The sequence below is a fragment of the Melitaea cinxia genome, chromosome 10 (genome assembly GCF_905220565.1).
Source record: "Melitaea cinxia chromosome 10, ilMelCinx1.1, whole genome shotgun sequence".
NCBI classification, from domain to species: Eukaryota; Metazoa; Arthropoda; class Insecta; order Lepidoptera; family Nymphalidae; genus Melitaea; species Melitaea cinxia.
Window position 1 is genome coordinate 14,327,461 of NC_059403.1, and position 21,622 is coordinate 14,349,082.

At 40.2% G+C, this 21,622-nt stretch overlaps 1 protein-coding gene across 1 annotated transcript; it reads left to right on the forward strand.

Annotated features, from left to right (window-relative positions):
* The first annotated feature begins 66 nt into the window (after positions 1–66).
* LOC123657457 (thrombospondin type-1 domain-containing protein 7A-like) lies at positions 67–21,052 on the forward strand. Its single transcript, XM_045593000.1, has 27 exons — positions 67–182; positions 572–679; positions 1,973–2,118; positions 2,949–3,077; positions 3,881–4,089; positions 4,905–5,010; positions 6,144–6,352; positions 7,091–7,283; positions 7,758–7,912; positions 8,476–8,588; positions 8,948–9,057; positions 9,317–9,502; positions 9,907–10,051; positions 10,661–10,759; positions 10,835–10,935; positions 11,141–11,321; positions 11,974–12,135; positions 12,543–12,693; positions 13,348–13,501; positions 16,069–16,157; positions 16,558–16,700; positions 17,028–17,151; positions 17,553–17,726; positions 17,965–18,119; positions 19,575–19,708; positions 20,674–20,764; positions 20,852–21,052. Exons 1-27 carry the CDS (start codon positions 67–69, stop codon positions 20,892–20,894), a joined length of 3,726 nt encoding a protein of 1,241 aa, XP_045448956.1. The 3' UTR covers positions 20,895–21,052.
* Positions 21,053–21,622: the final 570 nt, after the last annotated feature.

Genomic DNA, 21,622 nt, shown 5'->3' on the forward strand with positions numbered 1-21,622 from the left:
ACATAAATAATAAAGTATTTCATGTATATTTCAACATTTAGTATGCCATTCGTCTAATGGAATAACATGCAAGATTTATTTTTTTCAGAGCCGGTGATAAATGATGGCGAATATACGGTTTTCGTCGGCCGCTGGACCGCATGTTCAATGGGGGAGGAAGAATCTGATAAAACTATTAAAACGTAATTTATTCTATATACTAATCCTGCCTTAACATTTTATTCATTAGCTACAGATTTCCACTGACACATTGCGTTTATAATTACTTTATGTATATATGATTATGTATTTCCTTAGTGTATAAAATAACTTGGGTGATAGATAATGTCTACAACTACACATACATAATTTTTTTTTCTTTAAATAAATTAGCAAATTTTATAAAAAAAAAACACTGTTAGGCTTATTGCCAGTTTCAGTTAAAATTTTAACGTTACGTTCGACGTACATAAACACATGAAACATAAGAGATATTTATGTAAAAAAATTAAATACACGTTATACTTGTACACATTTAGAAAACCTGTGACGATTTTACAATTAGGGTAATTACAAAAAGTTATCATTTCAGGAATAATAACCAGCCAGATACTGATTCCTTAGTACACACACCGCGTCTGGGACTTCAGATGAGGCAAGTCCAATGCCGCAGAAAGGACGGCCAGTTTGTCGAGCCCTTGTAAGTCTCATTTTAATTAAAACGTTAATAAAACAATTAATTTTTTTATTCCCATCAACGATGAAAAAAATACTATTTTATATATTGATATACGTTGGCAAAATTGTTTTTGAAACTTATTTTAATATTTGGCAGTACAATTTAAATTGTATTCTGTGACAATACGTATAAAGTATTGATTACAAAAAGTACTCAAAAATAGAACTCAATGAATAAGAAATTCTTTTATAACTCACACATAGAAAGTTTACAGAAATTATTATTCTCATAATATAAGTTGAGAAACGTTCAAACTTTGCTATTCAGAGCACATACTTGTAGAGTTTCAGACGAACAGAAGTTTTAAGTGGATCGTATTACTAAAGAAAATAAACTCACATTCAGATAATGAAACCTGATTAAGCAAAGTTTTTATCGAGAGGATTCTTGCATGTAATGACCAGAACAATTCATATAAAATTAAACATTATTCTTCGCTGTACCAACCTTTCACTTTTAACGCACCTTTCAATTTTACGAAAAGTAATTATATAAAATAATTCCAATTTTCTTAACCGAATAAGTCTTTACATCCTTGCGTCTATTACGAAGGACCCTAAATACTTAAACTCTAGAAGTAAGTACTACAAAATAGTAGTTTTACATAACTTGAGTAACCTCAATGATATTCTCTTAGAACCATAAATAGTATCTAGCGCCGAGCTGTTACTAACGGAATGCCTTTGAATCTTAATATTCATCTTAAAACTCGGTTAAGTAGATCAGCTCGCGACTAGCATTTTTACGACACATCTCTTCTAAACTGGGACACAGCCGCGGGGATATTGATCGATAGCCACTCTTTTCCATTTAATGACACTATTTCAAATAATGTTGCATTTTTATGGATTTTTCATAGCATCGATAACTGAACAGTTATTTAAAATTGTCATAGACGAAAATGTGATAGAAATATTAAAAGATTTTTTTGCTCCGGTAAATGAAGTATATAAATTTAACAATTAGTTAGTTTAATTTATATACAGTAACAAAATTGATATGGATCTATTTCTTATATTAATTCCAAAGTTATATCAGTGGTTTCTCGGAATAAACATAATACAGCTGGTACAAATAATGTATAACTGTCGTATAATGCCAACCAAAACAATAAGGTCACATTTCTTTTCGTCAAGACTTTCTACGAATTACTTGCTTTATTCTAGAGGTCATATAATGCAATTTTCTTTTATTTAGAGGTATTCCACTTTTTTTTCCTAATTTGCTTGTGTTTAAGGCTAAGTATATTTTTAGATTCTGCGGCATCGCTATCGCTAATATCGGAACGACACGAGTTTGTGTAATGAATGAAGATTGTGTTCTGGCGGACTGGTTGCCTTGGCGACCGCGATCCGATGGCTCACTCGTTCGGACAAGACGATTACGGAGATTGCCACAGGGTTAGTTCTTTTACTCGATAACATATATCGTAGACAAACCATTGTAATTTGCCTGTGTGAAATAAGATTGAAACAATTTATAATTATAATAAAAAAAATATTAAAGGAGGCGTCCCAGTTGATGAAATAGAATTATTTTCTAGATTATTGCGACTAGTAACGCTAAATTTCAAAATGTTAAAGTATTTGTTAAATGAATATACATTAGGTTTATAACAAGTTCGAAATAAAAATGTTAGCCGCTGAACCACAGAGGTGCAGCGTGTCGATTAAAACTTAAATTATATTTAATAAAATAAAAGCCTCAGTATTTAAAAGACGAATAATAACTTTAAGTTAAATAGGAATATTTAATGCTCTCAGCAGAGCAACTAATTCTTGTCGATTTTCGTCATCATGCAAGCCAAATCAAAATTAACACTAAACGTTTGAACCAAAGCGTATTCTCTACGAAACCTAGTCCTATCCTACACGTTTTAGTCACACAAGTAAGTAAATAAAGTGTCACTTTTCTTTTGAATTTCTAGTTTAATTCTAAATATCCGATTATAATTTTTTATTTGCATTACGAGTATCTTTATAATCATTTTTTTCCGACACTACTTTTTTTAACTGATATATGTATAATGTTTATCCTTAGTAATATAACAATCATATTTTTTGTTTAACGTACATGTGACTAATAAAAAAAAAACAATAAAATCATTGGCCTTAATCCGTCTATTGCAGACGATTTAGACAGTGTCAGAGTTTCAGGAAAACGCAGAGTTGAATCAATAAAAAGTGTCAGCTATATCTAAATATTTATTCAAATTACATTATGTATCAAGGTGCTGGTAAAGAATGTGACGTGGTTGAAGAGGTTCGTCCTGCTCTTTTGGAAGCGAGTGCTCATTGGACTCCTGGACCCTGGGGCCCTTGCCGCATTGCTATTGATCAACCAGCTGCTCTACCGCCTTGTAAGTGTCTCATATAAACAAATTATTACTAAGCGTGTCTCTTATAAATCGCCTGTAATATCCCACTACTGGGCATAGGTCTCTTTCCTCATGTAGGAGAAAGATCTTAATCCACCACTCTGGTCCACTGCGGGTTTGCTGATTTATTCCCTACTTTGAGGAACGATCGCTATCAGGTGTATATGATACCAACCGGGATTGACAGCTTAACGTGCTGTCCGAGGCACGGTGGGGAGAGCCACAAGGACATGTAACCAGATCCGAAATAAATATTTGTATGAACACAAACACCGAGCGCGAATCGAATCCGCGACGACGCGTGGTCGTCGTGCGCGTAAGTGTATCACAGTACATGAAGTAAGTATTTAGTAGTAGATGCTTAACAATTTCAAGAAGAAAAACAAAAGAAGCATCTCTAACATTATATTAAAATGCGTGATGTAAAAAATAATTCCAGATTTAATAGTCCGAGGATGATAAAGTCCGTTATTGTCCTTACAAACAAACAAAGGAACCAACAGTATCTAAATTTTTATGTAGATAAATATGATATGAACTTGCTAGTCATTACTTCTATATTTTAAATTATTTACTGTCACTGTATCTCCTCTATTTATACCGATTTAGTAGCAACTAGTGGCCGCCCAGTGGTCGAAATTCGACCATAAGTAATGTATATTATAAATTCATTTGTTATATTCATACAGGGTGGACAATCTACTTAAATACGAGTATTCAGAATGACATGAATAAGATAATTCTTGTAATACTTATGATTTAATTTGTGTATAAATGTTACATAGCCAATGACGACGATGACGATGCCGATGACAACGACGCAATCTACGACGAGGATGATGACGAATCAGACGAGGGCGAGAGAGACAGTGAGGCGAGGTGCGGGGGAGGCGTGCAGAGACGGGAGGCGACGTGCGTGCAAGCCGACGGACGAACCCTGCACCCCGCGCAATGTGCGCATGCTCAGCTGCCCACCCTTGTGCAGCCTTGTGAAGTGAGAACTAATTTATATTAAAACTAGCTGTGCCCGCGACTTCGTGCAAGTGAAATTTAACAAAAAAGTTATTTTTCAGTTCGCAGAGTTATAAAATAAATTTCTAAAATAAAAGTAGCCTAAGCTACTCCTTATTACATCAGCTATCTGCCAGTGAAAGTCCCGTCAAAATCGGTTCAGCCGTTTCAGAGATTAGCCGGAACAAACAGACAGACAGTCAAAAATTGTAAAAAATGTTATTTTGGTATATGTATGTATCTGGTACGTGTATACGTATGTATACACGGTTCATTCATACATCCATTTGCATTTAGTAAAAAGCCGTTATTTTAATATTATAAACAGAAACTCCAATTTTATTTATATGTATAGATTTAAAATAAGTGTACAGTGCTCGATTCAATCATATTGTACAAAGAAAATACTACTTTTATTCGAATTATAATATATAAATTATTTGAAGACAATAAAATCAACTATATTTACATGATTTTTTTTTTCGATTCTAAAGATGATTAAAAATAATTGTTGAATGTGGTTGTATGTCAGTGCGGAACATTTGCTGAAATGCGATCCGGGATTTTCTTCTTTTTAAAATATTTCGCTCTTTATTTCCTGATGACTATTTGTGAGTGGATTGTATATAATGCGTCCTCGTAAATTTGTGTCAGCTTTAGTCCTTGTGGGTCTCCCCAGTGCGCCTCGGAGAGTACGTTTAGCTCGCTTTACTAATGAAAACCGATATAACTTGGACATTTTCTTTTTTATAGTCAGCAATTTTAATAATTCATTGAGTGAATAATTGCATGGTATAGGTACCTTGCCCGCGTGACTGTCAAGTAGGCAAGTGGTCCGAGTGGGGAGCCTGTCAACCTGCTGATGGATGTCCTTTGTTCCCCGTTCAGCAACTTACGACTACAGGTACCAACATTTGTAATTATTCTTATTCTTAATTACCTGTCCTGATTGAGATCAGCTAAATAAACAATTTTTCCTAAACGGTTTGTATAAACACAGTATTAACTTTAAAATTGACTTTTACCACGGAGTAGAGTCCATAAAGAGATACAATTCCAGTTATAATCTAATTATATATATTGCTTACAAAGATACACACACCTGTTAATAATTTATTAATAAAGATTCTAAAGTATATAAAAATGACGTATCTTTCATTGTAAAAATGGATGGGAGCTATACATTATCACAGTCATCATTATCATCATCATCATCACAGCAGCCTTTCGCAGTCCACTACTGGACATATCACGACACACGCCAAAAATGGCGTGAACTCCTGTGTTTTGCCCATAGTCAACACGCTGGGTAGGCGGATTGGTGACCGCAGGGCTGGCTTTGTCACACCCGTCTTCGCTCTGTGTATTTCAAAGCCAGCAGTTGGATGGTTATCCCGCCCTCGGTCGGTTTTTTAAGTTCCAAGGTAATAGTGGAACTGTCTTATCCCTTGGTCGCCTCTTACGACACCCACGGGAAGAGAGGGAATGGCTGTATTCTTTGATGCCGTAACCACACACGAGCTATACATATTGCTAAAAATTTTGGAACAGCTAACTGAGAAGTACGTGAACTTTATTTAAAATTATAGGCAAATAACAGCAGTGTTATTGAAAACAGTGTCAAGTAGTGTAGTGTTCCTGTGGTAAATAAGGTAGCCAGAGCTCTAGCAGTGGGTAGGGTCGGAGGCAGAGTTGACAATGCTTCCTGTGTCAGGCGTCCATAGGCTACGGTATCCGCTTACCATCAGGTGGACCGTAAGATTATTTGCCACACCAGTGGTATTAAAAAAATCGAGTGTCCTTTAGACCACATGACTGAAGTAAAACTTTCGAAACGTCTACTCTCTCTCTCTCTTTCTATCTTTCTATCTTTATTAACTTATATCTCCCTCTCAACTTCTGTTCGTCTCGCTCGATCACACATTTCGTAACGATATCGTCACGCATTCACCAGCTTACTTCCCAAGTCTAGCGTGCGTAAAGAAGTTTTCCTTCAAAAAGATCTATCAAAAATAAGTCTGTTCATTTTCTTCATAGGTTATAGTGTCCGCCGTCGTCGCGTGATAGAAGCAGAATCAGGAGGCGGAGCGCCGTGTCCTCCTTTGGAAGAAAAACGCTCGTGTACGGCACCGCGTTGCGCGGCGTGGAAGGCATTACCGTGGGGACCCTGCGTGCTCTCTCAACCCCACACTACGTGTGGGCCAGGGAGACGAACGAGGGAGCTCCGATGCATTGGACATGATGGAGTAAGTCTAGACCACCACTGGTTTTGTAAATACTCATCAAGTGATTAAGTACCTGGTAATAGGGTTTTTTTTTATATTCTCAACGTGGCAGCTCAAATAAGGTCAGGCGAATAAGGCCTTATTTAGGGGTAATGGTCTTCTAAACAGAAATTTACTTAAACTAATAATATACGTTTGTAACTGAAATCATAACTTTTCTTAGTAACAATAAAACGTTTCATTCGAAAATCTTCATTCTAGAGAGAATACAACATTATGTTATAAACCGATTATTATATAATATATAAGTATAGTACCTAAATTACTGAAATAACTTCTGTAAGCATTGCCATTTCGAATGCGTGGATGTGACAGCGTACTAATATCTCATCAAACTCATCTCTCTTTTTTTTATGTCACTAGGTCGGTAAACAAGCGTACGGCTCACTTGATGGTAAGCGATTACCGTAGCTTATAGACACCTGCAACACCAGAAGCATCGCAAGCGCGTTGCCGACCCAATCCCCAATCCCCCCAGGGGCTCTGGTCACCTTACTCACCAACAGGAATATAATACTGCTTGAAAGCAGTATTATTTTGCTGTGATCTTCTGTAAGGTCGAGGTACTACCCCAGTCGGGCTGCTCCATATTTTGAGCAGGAAATTCCTGCTGTGCCCTACCTCAGTTCTCTACCTCATCAAATATTATTGCGGCGTGTATTTTTGGAACTACAGATCTTCAATAACTCGTTTTACTAGAAGGAAGCTCAGCGCGCTTGGTGCGGTACCGGCGCCCCCGCGCGCAGTGAGCGCTGCCGCATCGCGTGCCCGGGCGACTGCGTGGTGTCGCCGTGGGGCGCGTGGTCGGAGTGCTCTGCGCCGTGCGCCGCTCCGGGGAACCCCCGCCCCACGCGCACGCGCCGCCGACACATACTCTCACACGCTGCTCCTAGTCAGTACTCTTTCGCACCGCTGCTTTACTTTGCCGCATGCCAACATTAGCTTATATTGATAATAACCTAATATTAACTTATTTATCATAGGAAACCAATTAGCATATGTACGAACCAAGTCGTACATTAACCCATTTGCGAATCAGCGAATTTATTAAATAAATTGGTTATTAATATAATAATTATTCAGTACGTTTCGATCTATCAAGGCGATCGCGCGTGCTCGCACACCGGGTCATTTGATCATAATCAAGAGATCAATAAATTAATTTATTTAATTAATTGTGACTCGGTTTTATTTCCTATTAACAAGTAAAAAGTGTGTAGAGTCAATCAAGGACGCTACAGCATATATTACCAAAAATCAATTTTTAGATCATTGAGCTAGAAACTTAGACCCTGAAAGATATAGACACTAACGTATTTTAATTGAAGGGTAATAAAACTAAAACCGTTAAAAAATATTCTGTCAGATGGTTGGCCATGTCCACCAGAAGACCAGCTCGTTCAGAACGAGACTTGCAACATGCACGCTTGCGCCACGTACTCGTGGCTGGCCACGCCCTGGGGCCCGTGCGAGAGAGCCCGACAGGTCTTCATGGCCGGCATCAACTACACCATCTTACATGTAAGTCTTGCTCGGTTGTTTTTATACAAAGAATGAAACTTAAATGGACACTCTTTCTGTATAGAATGGTGCTCTACTATTTTAATGAAATCTATATTAACAGGTATTTTTGCTAAAATAAAAATTCCTGTAGTGTCTTACGGCTAGACAAAGACTTCTTTTTTTATCAAGGTGCAGGATTGGAGTTGAAGAAGGCTTATATCCACTACTCTGCCCAATTCCCTTATTAGAGTCATGATGGCGTGGTGTTTAATAATCAAGACTGACAGTTTCACCTTATCTCGAAGCACTATGAGAGGATCAGAAATTCAAGACTCAAATATTAATAATATATTTGCACAGTTAAAAATATACGCTATAGAGAGAGTAAATAAAAATAGAACGAGCGTCCGTAGTCAACATTCGATTTTGACACCGCTACACCTAAAATGGCCAATTACTTTTAAGAATTAAAACTTCAATATACTTAGAACTACAATAAGCGTTTTTTAGATGCAAAAGTTTTTATATAAATTATTTGGCACAAATTTTAGAATAATGAGTTTCTTTTTTTTTAATTCTAGGACGACGATCCATTTAACGAGAGCGACAACGACGAACCGTGTGTGGCAGAAGGTGAAATGAGGAGAGACGTTATGTGTGTACAAAACAACGCAGACGTCGTTCGTGAAGCATTGTAAGATCAAATCCATATCTATATTCAATACTATTTATTACTTTGTATAAATTGATCTTTTACATTGTTAATTTTTAATGGTCAGCCTAAGCAGCCTCCTCTTGCGATCCTTGTATTAAAAGTTATTCTGTCTTCTATAGCACCGCTATAGTGATTGTTACTGATTCTTATTTAACAAGCTTTGTATGATGCTTGAAGTTGTTGTATCAAATCGTCAAAAACTACCAAATAAGACTTTTTGGTATTAATACTTCAACAACTAACTATGCTGACGATCCAACTTCATAGAATTAAGATCATGCGTCACACTTCATTGTAATAAAGTAATATGTTTGTATTTAACTACAAAATTCACACAGATGCTCTCCCCTCCGCCGGCCAGCTTCGTGTCGCGAGTGTACGGTACGCTGCAAGCGAGGCTGCAGGGTCGAATCTTGGATGCCGTGGTCACCTTGCCCCAATACTTGTAGTATGTGCTTTATCTCTTTGTTATGTATCTCTCTACCAATCTTGAACCTAATGTTATCTATAACAACCAAAAAAAAAATTAAAACTTGTTCTCTTTTATATAAAAAAAAATATCACTACTGTGATTTTTTCAAGCGACTTTACAAACATTTTTTTATGTAAATAGTACGTTCCGTACAGAACAGAATCTGCCGATGTCGATATATTTAATTGGTAACGTCTACATAACATTTGAGAGGTTAACGGTTCACTGTCATCAGATCCGGGGAAGCAAGTCCGAGTGCGCACCGTGCACGGCGGGCCGAACTGCGGGCCGGTGCAGGAGTCGCGCGACTGCCCCGTGGCGCACACGTGCGGCGGGCGCGACGCGGCCTGGGCGGCCGGCGAGTGGGGCGCCTGCCGCCTGCCGCCCGCCCAGCGCTGCGGCGCGGGCTACCGGCGCAGGAGTACGTAGGCCTCGTGCACTCACTCTGTGTCTGGACGGCCGCACGGGCATCTCGAACCCGTTATTACCGACAGCTTCAAAGTGGATTCGCATCGTACTTAAGCTGAGAGTAGTCTATGTTTTTATTACATCTACGAGCTGCCGAACTATGGCTCTAATATAATAAATCTAAAATTTTGCTACTGTATATTCTATACTGGACTTTCATTCTTTCTTATTGAAAAGCATTATAATACAAACCATAAATTTTATAAATAAAGGTTTGGGTTGATAATTTTAAAGGCTTTGAAGTTGACCACTTGAAGTAGAATATTGTGATCTATAGTCTAAAATGCGGTATTTCCAGAGTTTTCGTGTGTTTTTTTATTCTGGGACACCTTAACTATTGCCACGTTTCTGGCACAGGTATATGGTGCGGGTCGGACTCGCACCGCGTCGAGGCGGGCGCGTGCGCGGGGCAGCCCGTGCCGCCCGCCGTCGCCGCCTGCACCGTGCCCTGCGAGCCCGCCGAGACACTCACTTGTGACGTCGTCTGCGCTAACCCTCTCAAGTACGCTCGCTATCATTACAATTTTTAGAGTAAAAGTGGCATACCTGAATACAAAATATTAATGGTTTGCTCATAATCCATATTCTTGTAATGCTCTAAAATTACGTTTTTCTTATTACGTAAGTAAAATAATACATTTCGGAACTGAGGTAGAGCACAGCAGGAATTTCCTGCTCAAAATATGGAGCAGCCCGACTGGGGTAGTACCTCGACCTTACAGAAGATCACAGCAAAATAATACTGTTTTCAAGCAGTATTGTGTTCCTGTTGGTGAGTAAAGTGACCAGAGCTCCTGGGGGGGTTGGGGATTGGGTCGGCAACGCGCTTGCGATGCTTCTGGTGTTGCAGGTGTCTATAAGCTACGGTAATCGCGTACCATCAGGTGAGCCGTACGCTTGTTTGCCGACCTAGAGACATAAAAGAAAAAAAAACATTTCGGGATATTAAACTTGATCAAAAGTCAAAGACTTCCCATTTTGTATTTAAACTTTATCTTTGAATTTGTTTGACTAACTTTGACTCAGTTGATTGTTCTTGTAATATTTTTTTCCAAATATTTAATTCGTACATGAGCATTAAATAATTGCTATATCGTCGTTTCTATTTCAGATATCTGGATGCGTCAGATCCCGATATTCCATCATGCATATGTAAAAATGTGACACTGGAACTTCTGCCCGCCGATTCAGACTGCATTCTACCTCCAGGGTATAAAACATTTCTTCAAGAATTTTCAGTTTCCTTACTTTTAATTCTAATTAATTCTAAAATATTTTATTTTAGGATGGAATGTGGGGAAGGGAGGTCTTTACGAGCAGCTCGTTGTCTGGTAGCTGATCGTGATGTGCCGATGGACGTGTGCAAGAAATATCATCCTCTTACTGGTATATGTTTAAACATTTCAAAATATATATTCTACCAACCGATTATTATCTTTTAAACTCAGATAATATTATCAAAAATATTCCAAATGAGAAATTCAAAGGATTTTTGGTTTATATTTTGTTACCTACCGACTTTTTCATTATATCGTCTGTACCTTTGTGTCGCTTTATAATTTTTTTACTACATAGCTTTCATTCTTTCAAGGACCTCATCGTGTCCGTGAAGCGGCGACAGACGGTTTTACGTATGACGAAGAGTTTAGTGCTCTCCTGCGAGGAACATGTAGTGTGCGTTGTGCAAGGGACTGCGCGTTAGGACCCTGGACTGCTTGGGGCCCCTGCGCTGCCGAACCTGGCTCTAAGGCGGCTTTCAGATTCAGAACTAGGTATATGTATACCCTTTTTTTTTTTTTTTTTGATATCGCAGGGTAACCCATTTACGGGTGATATCCAGAATGCCCGGGTAGGCATTCCTAGACCGTATGTCGGCTTAGCACTTGGGGGTGCACTACCGACCAAAACCCCTGCGGGAGCCTTCAGCCGCTTTAATTGGAGGGTCCCGGAACTGCAGGCAACAGGATCCCTCCAGCGACAGGCTGGCCTCGGCGAAAAGACCAGACTTCTCCTCCATGGGACTGTCCGGCTCACCTCTGAACAATCCCGACGACGCCATGTCTAGCAGGACCGGGTTCACATCCCGGCCCGACAGGTATATGTATACCCTTTTTATATTGAACCAAGCTTAATAATACGTCAACGTTTCTATGTCCCATCTACAGGTTATTGAAAACTATTTAGATATTTTGTAAATTTGTGAATTCATCATCCGATATATGTATACTGAATCTCCTTACCGTGTCTGAAAGACAGATAAAGCTATCGATCCTGGTTGTTATTATAGACATCTGATAACGATCGTTACTCATAGTTGTACCAAAAACATATAGCTACAGCTTAACCATAGCGGCGGAACACAGACAAGACAACACTTAAGCAACTGATATACGAAAGATTTATAAAGCTAGTTCGCGTGTGAAGGGAGGTGATCGAGGAGGGCTCGGCGGGCGGGCGCGAGTGCGGCGCCACGCTGCAGCGCTCGTCGTGCGCCGTGAGCGCGCCGCGCTGGCGCCTCGGCGACTGGTCCGCGTGCGCGCCGCGCCGCGCGCTCTGCGGCCGCGCCGTCATCAACCGCACCGTCACGTGCGTGTCACCAGCACACCTCAACTTACCCCCCCCCCCATTCAACCCCCTGACTAACTCGAGTTAATCGACCGCATAGTCGCGGAGTGACCCGCAAACCTTTAGCCTCCTCTGGCCTGCCTGAGAAAATCTTATGACATTTCTACGTTCTCTTTTTATATCTCCTTTACAATTTGGACCTGTTCTATCAATTGATCACTACATTGACGTAGTAGTACGTATAGGGAACCTAAACACTACCTATACCCGCGATTTCGTAATAAATAAAACAAGTGAAATTGCTTATTTTGTAAAATTCAGCATTCATTCAAGCCTACCTATACTTTCAGTTCTGGGATTGAAGATTTGATTCCCGCCCTTTGTTAGGTTATATTCATCAAATGTATTTACCTCCTACCCTCCTACAGGTGTGTAGACGGAGACGGAAACAAGCTAGAAGACATGACGTGCGAGACTTCGGGTGCGGGCCCTGCGCCATCGCGCGAAGCGACTTGCCGCGCGCCCTGCCCCGCCGACTGCGTCGTCAGCTCTTGGTCAGAGTGGAGCCCTTGTGAACAGGTATTATACATATCTCTTACTTATCATTGACTCGTTACCTACTTGTAATTGTGGAACTTGTCGTTGAAAGCAATGATCGACCACAAATGAAACGTGTAGGTTTCGAAATCTGTACTCGTATATAAAGTCGGACAATTATTTTTGTATTTATATAACTTGATCAACAAGCAAGCGTACGGCTCATCTTATGGTAAACGGTTACCGTAACTTATAGACGTCTGTAACACCAGAAGCATCGCAAGCGCGTTGCCGACCCTATCTCCAGTTGCCCCCAGGAGCTCTGGTCACCTTACTCACCAACAGGAACACAATACTGCTTGAAAACAGTATTATTTAGCTGTGATTTTCTTTAAGGTCGAGGTACTACCCCAGTCGGACTGCTCCATATTTTGAGTAGGAAATTTCCTGCTTTGCCCTACCTTCACCATTACACTGAATTCAAATTACTTGCACTGAGGTTCCTTTAGTATGATCTCAGGATAGATCCTATATATGAGATAAGCACGAGTGCTTAAGCTACGTAATTTAGTGAATTTATTTTATTCAACACGATTGCTATATATTATCTGGGATTTCATACTCGTATACAGAAAACAGACGTGTCAGCAAAACATGCCACATATTTAAAATGAAAAATAAATTTGAATCGCTCAGACGAAGTGGGGCGGTCGGCGCGACCGCACGCGCGTGGTGCTGCGCGCGGCGGACGAGGGCGGCGCCGCGTGCCCGCACCTCGTGGCCGCCGAGCCGTGCGCGCCGCACTCCTACTCCTGGCACGTGGCGCCCTGGGACGACTGCCAGCCGCTAGGTATTTCACACACACACACTTCAGCCTATCGCACTCCACTGCTGCACACAGGCCTCCACAAGTTCGCGCCAAAAATGGCGTGAACTCATGTGTGTTGTCCATAGTCACCGAGCTCGGCAGGCAGGTTAGTGACCGCAGGCCTGGCTTTGTCGCACCGAAGACGCGGGTATCTAGGTATTAACTACACCTATTTCTAACCTCTTCAAAAAACTTCGTTCGCTTTTTGTGATGGTGGTAGGCGTAAGAGACGTAATCAATATGTAAAGTAAAAATTACTGTTAAAGAAATTTATGCCAACTGTATAAAATATAAATTTGGTTTTGGTTAGTTTCATGATTTAGTTCATTTTTTATATCTATGTATATATTAATACGTGAAGAAAAATTTTGTACTCCTTTTTATGAAAATTGCGCGAACGGAGGAGTATGAAATTTCGCACACTTATAGTTTATATATAGGAGTGCAGAACGCTAATATATAAGTAGTGCATTGATTTGATTTGATTTTCCACGGGCTATTCTCCGCAACTCGACGTCTTAGTGCGCCTATTTTGCGTGGTAGGCTGGGGGCTTCATTCATGCCAGCCATTCCTTGAGGAAGCCTTGCGTTGCCGACGACTTCCCGGAGCGACCTCGGTGTCCCGAGGTGTATCGCCCTGTAGTTCGCCACACTACCGCATTCCAGCAAGATGTGTGTGGCCGTTTCTTCTGCCTCCATGCACGCTCTGCATAGGGGGCTGTCTGTAACACCTAAGTTGTGTGTTTGTTGAGCAAGGCATGTCCGGTGAAAGCCCCGACCAGCAGTCGGAGCTGGGCTCTCCCATAGCCGCGAAGTTTGCGGGACAATCCTGGGTTGATCGTCGGAAGAGCTTCCTTGGTCTGCCTGCAGGTGGTTAGGTTTGTCCAATATTCTTGGTGCATTACCTTGGTGTTGTGTCGCAGCTGGCTGCGCAGCCATCCGAAAGGCAGAGGTAGAATGGGTTCGGGTCCGTGGACCCTCATCTCCGATCCATTCCTCGCTAGTCGGTCAGCCGCGTCGTTGCCTCGCGATCCACTGTGGCCCTTTATCCATTGGAGGATAATGGTGTTTGTTTCACTTACCTTCGTCAGAGCTCGATGGCACTCGTATATTAGCCCCGATGTCATAGTGTCGCTCTGTAGGGCTTGCAGGACCGATCTGCTATCGGAAAGAATACGGATTGGAAAACCCTGTACCTCTCTAGACGTGATCGCTGTTGCAGCCATTATGATTCCCATACATTCCGCCTGAAAGACGGTTTTGTGGATTCTCAATGGCGATGATATTTTGATATTCAGGTCTTCTGAGTAAACCCCAGAACCTGTACCTGTTGATGTTTTCGACCCGTCTGTGAAGATTCTCAACTCCTTGGGGTTGATGCCTTCCCCTGGGTCTTCATGTAATTGTATTCTGTATTTTTTGTCGAATACGTACTGTTTGGTAATTCTGTCGGTGACCGCTTCGATGAGCGGTTCCCTGTTCGCCAGTTCACCAAGTATACCTGTATGTGTTACTTTTACGTTTCTCCATAGGTTTAGCTTCCTGAGTCTTACCGCGGCCGCTCCCGCCTCCTGTTGGATAAACAGATGCAGCGGCGGCAAGTTCAGTAGGGCTTCCAGGGCCGCAGTCGGGGTGGTCCTCATGCAGCCCGTAGTCGCCATGCAAGCTAGCCTTTGAAGTCGTTGTAGCTTTGCTTCGCCGGTGATTAGTTTGGTTCTCGGCCACCAAACCACTGCGCCATAGCTGATAATTGGCCTGATGACGGACTGGTACAGCCACAGAGTGATTTTTGGGGATAAACCGCATCTTTTACCTATCATTCTGCGGCACTGCCAGAAGGCTATTGTGGCCTTGTCAATCTTGCTGTTGAGATGGCTGCTCCAGTTCAGTTTGCTATCTAGAATGATTCCTAGATACTTCACCTCCGAGCTGAACTGCAGCTCCGTTCCGAACAGTCTAGGGGGATTGTAGTTCCCCAATAGTCGTTTGTTAGTGAACATTACCTGTTCCGTCTTTCTGGGATTGACGGTAAGTTCGTTGTCTATGCACCATCTCTCCACAATCCGTAGCGCCTGTTGTGTAACATTACACACGGTACTGCTGACTCTGCCGCTAATTAGAATGGCAATATCGTCAGCATACCCGATCGTGAAGTAGTTGTGCTGTAAGCTTGGCACCGACTTCAAAATTATAAAATATTTATTTAATCATTTCTGATTAACTAAATCAAAATACGAATTACTTTGTACTAAGTAAATTTATTTTTCACTTTTTAGTTTCCTGTTTGAAGTCGGTTTTTTTTGTTAAAAATTATTTATTTTTATAGAAGTATTGTATTTGACAACTGAACCTTAATTATGTTCAAACTTATATTTTAAATTAGTTATGGTCGAATTTCGACCACTGGCGACTACTAGTATAAAGTAAATAGTCTAAAATTTATTTTAGATTCGTTCATAAAAAAGAAATAATTTCTATATAATATAGTTTTTACAATCTATAAAACAAGCAGGGCTTACGTCTTTTCTAATTTCCTATTTGTTTTTTAGGTGGTTCACCATGCGGAGAAGGAGCAAAGTCACGAACAGTACGCTGCCTTCGCAATGACGGAACCTTCGTGAACGAGTCATTCTGCCCCGTTAGTATCTTTCTCGAAGACTGACTTAAAATAAGAAACTACAAAGAATTAAGTTATGTATATCTTTTCGTGTCACGATGTATGTTGGCGATAAACTCCGAAACTACTGAACCAATTTTTATCATATTTTGGAATCATCTATAATTTGGTCCAACTTGGGAGATAAGGTACTTTTTATCTCAATTGGATCCGGTAGGTGGCGTTGCTATCGGTATGTAAGTAATCAAATTTGATAGCTGTTTCCCGGGTAGAACAACGTCTGCCGGGTCCGCTAGTATAAATCACTAGCAACATTGTCCAGTTGAATATGCCCGAAGGAAATTGAAGGCGAAACAGTCCTCTAGTCACGTAGACCAGAAAATTAGTTCCAGGAATCAACGCATTAATTTTGTCTACCTAGGAAAAAACAGCTGCTGAAGCTGACGAGTCCTGGTGCTACGTACCTTGCGGTGTGGACTGTGAAGTGGGAGAGTGGAGCGCGTGGGATACCTCCGCCTGCTCCTGTGGTGACGCCTCGTCCACACGACACATGCGACGCGTACGGTAAGTGTACAGAATATATCGTCAACGATATAAGTCAATTTAAGGGTCAGAAAAACTTTGAAGGGTATGTGTAGTAATAGTCATTGAAATAAAATATTGTCAATAAAATTATTTTTCTTTGCCAATAAAATCCGAAAAAGTTGTTTCATTATAATAAGTGCAATTCGTGTCAACATTAGAAAACAATATGCCAATAAAATGTTTTATGGGATATTATATAATCAGTTATTTCTCAAAATTTTAAAACACTATAAATGACACAAAACAGACGTCCGTTCTTTAACAAACTGTCAGTCGACTATCAGTGAGCTTGCGGCCCGGTTGCAGGCCGCACCTGACGAGCGCCGTGTGGCCGGGCCGCGGCTGCCCCGCCACGGAGCAGCGCGCGCCGTGCCCGCGCCAGCCCTGCCTGAAACTCGTCTCGCGCCCACTGTTAGGCTGCCATGTACAGGTCCGATACTGTCTCTCTTATTTCCTAATCTCTGCTTTACTCTTTGGATTTACTTCTTTTATTTTTAATCCCTGGCGCAAAAAAAAAGGGTGTTATAAGTTTGATGCCAATATCTGTCTGTGTAGCTTTTGAACGGATAGACCGATTTTGATATAGTTTTTTTTACGTGAAAGCAAGTTTAATAGCTATATTTCGTAAAAATCGATTTTAATAATTCGTAAAATTGAAGCTGTTTGAAAAGTATCAGCTCCATTCCAGATTTATGTAAGGCATTTTCGTCGTGGAATTTAATTGTTGCGTTGATTTATTTTGTATTTAATAGTTTTTCTTACAAGAATTTCTTAACTACCTAAAACCATTATCCTTGTGTTATGGTAGAATATTTTAAATCGAAAATTCAGACATCGTCGGGCGAGGAAGCCGACACGGCATGCGGTTGGGGGGTGAAGATATCGCACGCGCGCTGCGTGCTGACGAGCACCACGGATGAGCCTTCTCCGGACGCATTCCTGGAACCCTGGCGCTGTGCCTCCGCTTTCCCAGGCAGGATCATCGCACCACTGTTACACCATCAGGTATCCTCTTTGAAGATTATATATTATGTAACTTGTACCCCAATTAAATAAAACGTCTAATTTCAAGACAGTACTGCGGGTTGGGCTACTTTACTGCTCGGTATTGTTAAATTCTTTGTTTATTCTTTGTTTAACGTAAGTATTTACAAAAGGCGGTTTTAATAGTACCTACCAGCCCACGTTAGACTCTTGTCACTGCAAGTTCTATAAAAAAGTATAATATTAACAATCGTTACAGGAGGACGAAGAATGTGAAGTGGAATGTGGCTGCAAGGAGTCCGAGTTAGGCCAGCCGGGTCCGTGGGGCACGTGGGGGCCGTGCCGGGGTGGTGCCAGGTCTCGCACCAGGCAACTTCTGATACCGCCGCAACGAACCTGCAGGACCAGTTCTAGGTTATCGACTAATTAATCTGTTACAATTTTTTTTTTTTTTTTTGTTGTATAACCTAAATATTATTATAATTGTATAATTGGCAAATATACACACAAACTTATTAGTTTTAACGTCAATATAATTAATATTAAAAGTTGGCGTAGAAGACAATTTTTTTTTCGAATCTTATCAAGTGATTTGTAAATATGTACAATCGCGGAGTGTAATTTATGGGGTTGGGGGGAAAGAGGGGGAGGGGGGGGGGGGGTTTCACCCCTCCGGCAGACTATTTTCGTGTAAACCCCGTTGTTACAGAGATATCGTGGTTAAAGTTTTAAGGTTAAATTTTTAAATCGGTCACTAATTTATGGGGTTAAGGGGGAAAAGGGGGGTTGGGAGGGGTAGGAATAGTGGGTTTCTACCCCCCCTGACAACTATTATCATGTAAACCCCATGGTTACGAAAATATTCTCTTCAACTCTTCACTCGACTCTTCAGACACAGAAACACAAGGCTTCGGAAACGCCATAGTAAACTCACAAATTAAGGTAAAGCTTTAGATTAGGTAAACCGAATTTCGGGACCGTGGGGGGAAGGGGGGGAGAGGGTGGGGAACGCTACCCCTGGTACCACTGTCACACCTCAGAACCTCATGGTTATGGAGATATCCATGTTTAAAGTTTTGAGGTTAGAAGAAGAATTTCGAAAGTTAGAGGAACGCTTGGCTCCGGCTGGAGGGCTGCCCTCCCTCCGCGCCTCCGCGGCACAAAAAAAACACTCTAGGGGTAGGACAGACCAAGACCACGTGGACAGTGGGGTGCTCCGATTCGGTTTTGGGTTTTTTTCGAAAAAAATTGCTTAGATTATTAAATCTTAAAAATGATTTTTATATAATTTATATTATGCATTTAATAATCTGTCTCAGAACTCAGTTTATGTTGTCTATGTCGTTAAACGTCAGTTCGTATCGTATTTTTAATAATTGTTATTGTGTTTTAAATTATCATTTTATTTCATCATTAGTTCGAAAAATAACGTGTGAAAGTCCCAAAACGGAGCATGAGTGCACGTTCCGCAGCACAACTACGCGTTATTTTGTTTAAAAGTGGCGTTATTTTGTTTAAAAGTGTCTATTCGTCAGTCGTTAAAGGTCAGTTCGTATCGTATTTTCATCTTACAATAAAAATCGTTTTTACGTAAATTTGTTGGAAAATAACGCGTGATAGTCGCAGAACGGAGCATGAGTAAACTTACCGCAGCACCAGAATTAAGGTGGAGTCAAAAATAACAAAAATTTAACCTTAACCTTATCTCTGTAACAACGAAGTTTACACGAAAATAGTCTGCCGGAGGGGTGAAAATCCACCCTCCTCCCCTCCCCCCCAAACCCCTCTTTCCCCTCAACCCCATAAATTACACTCCGCGATTGTATAGCATATCCGGAAAAACTGAGCGTTGTATTATCTCATATCCAGGTACATAACGATCGAGTGGGCGAACTGCACGGGCGACGCGGACGAGCTCCCCGCGCTGCTGGCGGGCGAGCGCGACGACACGCCGCGCCGCTCCCGGCTCGGCCACAGAAACGTCTACCACGACGGATACCTGCGTGAGTCCATTCACTAACGAACAGTCTCGCAAAGAAATCATAAATTTTTTTCTTATAACCATCGATTTTGAGCATTTGATTTTCTTTCATATTTAATTATATATATTTTTAGGAGAAAAAACTTATTTATTTAAAAAAAAGACAGAAAACCGAACACTTAACTTCTATTTATTACTAATTTTTACAAATACGACAATTATCACTAAATTAACCTTAACCACTAACTTAATCGAGAATAATGACCGAGAATTACAAATTAAATTAACCAACCAAACAACCGTTACTTTGAATATAAAAATGATCAACGCACTCGTCGTGAAACAACGACCTATCCGAAAGCCGAGAAGCAAAAACCGCCCTGAACGGGTAGGGACTGCTTTTATTATCGTTTTTGCATGACGTTACAAAACGTATTAGCGGGTAGGAAACTATTTTTATTAACACTGTTGCATGACGTCACGAAACTTATTAAAATAATCGAGATTATATATATAAGTAAGCCTATTTTAATAAGTAACAAAGTAAAAGCAATTTTACGCAATTTATAATTAATTAAAAATATTCAATATGAAAAAAAAATTACTGTGTGGTTTTATGAAACCACGATGCAAGTGAAACTTTTTCGGTTTGTAGGCATATAAATACCGCGAAACACTTGCGCGAATAAGTGAGAATACAAATGCTACACGGTCAGCTGATCCTGTTGGCCTTAACTTCTTCATAACTTGATTCCCACTCCGCGGGCAGCTGTAATGCGACATGCGATAGATGAACGGAAATTTTCGGGCGATAGAATAAAAGTTTCTCTTTAATAAATGTCACTAAAGTACGTAGTTTACTGAATTTATTTCTTGAGTCTCAAGTTTACAAATTATTGCAAACAATCCTAAATAATAGATAATTATTGTAGATGCTTCAATGATACTTTTTATATACGAGTACATTTTGATATGTTTTCTTAACAGAGGGAAGCACTTCTGTCCTGACAGTTGTATGGACGGCAACCATTATTCTCACTTGCTACGGCTCTTATATGCTGTATCGTGGAGTTCTCAGGTATTTAACACGCAGATTTTCTCGTAACTCATATTCACCTTTTTCGTTTACATACTCATAATAAATAAAATAAATTTATATTTACAGGTGCATCAGAAGCAGGAAACTGAAGGCCATTACGAAAGTTTAAGCCATAGATGAAAGAATGGCTATTGCTTTTCCTGATTACGCGATCTCGCTAATTTCAGGCTCTCTATGACCAACCTGAATAGTGCATGTTTTTACTTGTTGAATAAACATTTTAGTGTTGTGTTGTTTTTATAATTTATTAAAACTGTAATACTGTTAGTTTGTTATTTTGACACTGTTTTAACATTGTCACCTAATGTTAGTTGAAGTAATGTTGTCTGACATCAGTTCATCGTTATTGTAACCATTTCGTTGTACCTATGTAAACAAATACTTAAAATGTAACCCTATCATATCAGAAAATAACTGTCAGTACAAGTACAGTAATCGGCGTAATGCGATCAGTCTGTCCGCATGTGTGCTTCCATCTTCTAAGACGTAAATTATTATGCAGATTTAGACGATTTTTACGACTTTTCCATGCGAAAATACGTAATGTTGGTGGGGCTTTGGATTGACAATATTTCTAGCTCTGGTTACATACGTATCTTATAAATTGTCTTACTTAGCTTGGAGGTGGTCAAAATTAAAGCTATGTTTAGGATGACGCATCAATTAGTGAAAACTACAGTGGTGGATTGTAATCAAATTCAGTTGACGATCGCTTTTATATACGATAATTTCTAAAGAAATCAAAAAAGCAACAGGAGTTCAAATTATTTTCGTAAAATATTTAAATAGCTATTTCATTACTTCTATTAACGACTTATATTTTGATACGACAATTCT

Excerpts from the sequence above, each read along its gene's own strand:
- LOC123657457 (XM_045593000.1), top strand. The coding sequence starts at position 67 with ATGCAAGATTTATTTTTTTCAGAGCCGGTGATAAATGATGGCGAATAT. Across the intron at positions 10,052-10,660 it reads GTCTGCGCTAACCCTCTCAA|ATATCTGGATGCGTCAGATC; the intron begins GTACGCTCGCTA and ends TTTCTATTTCAG. Across the intron at positions 20,765-20,851 it reads CTGTATCGTGGAGTTCTCAG|GTGCATCAGAAGCAGGAAAC; the intron begins GTATTTAACACG and ends TTATATTTACAG.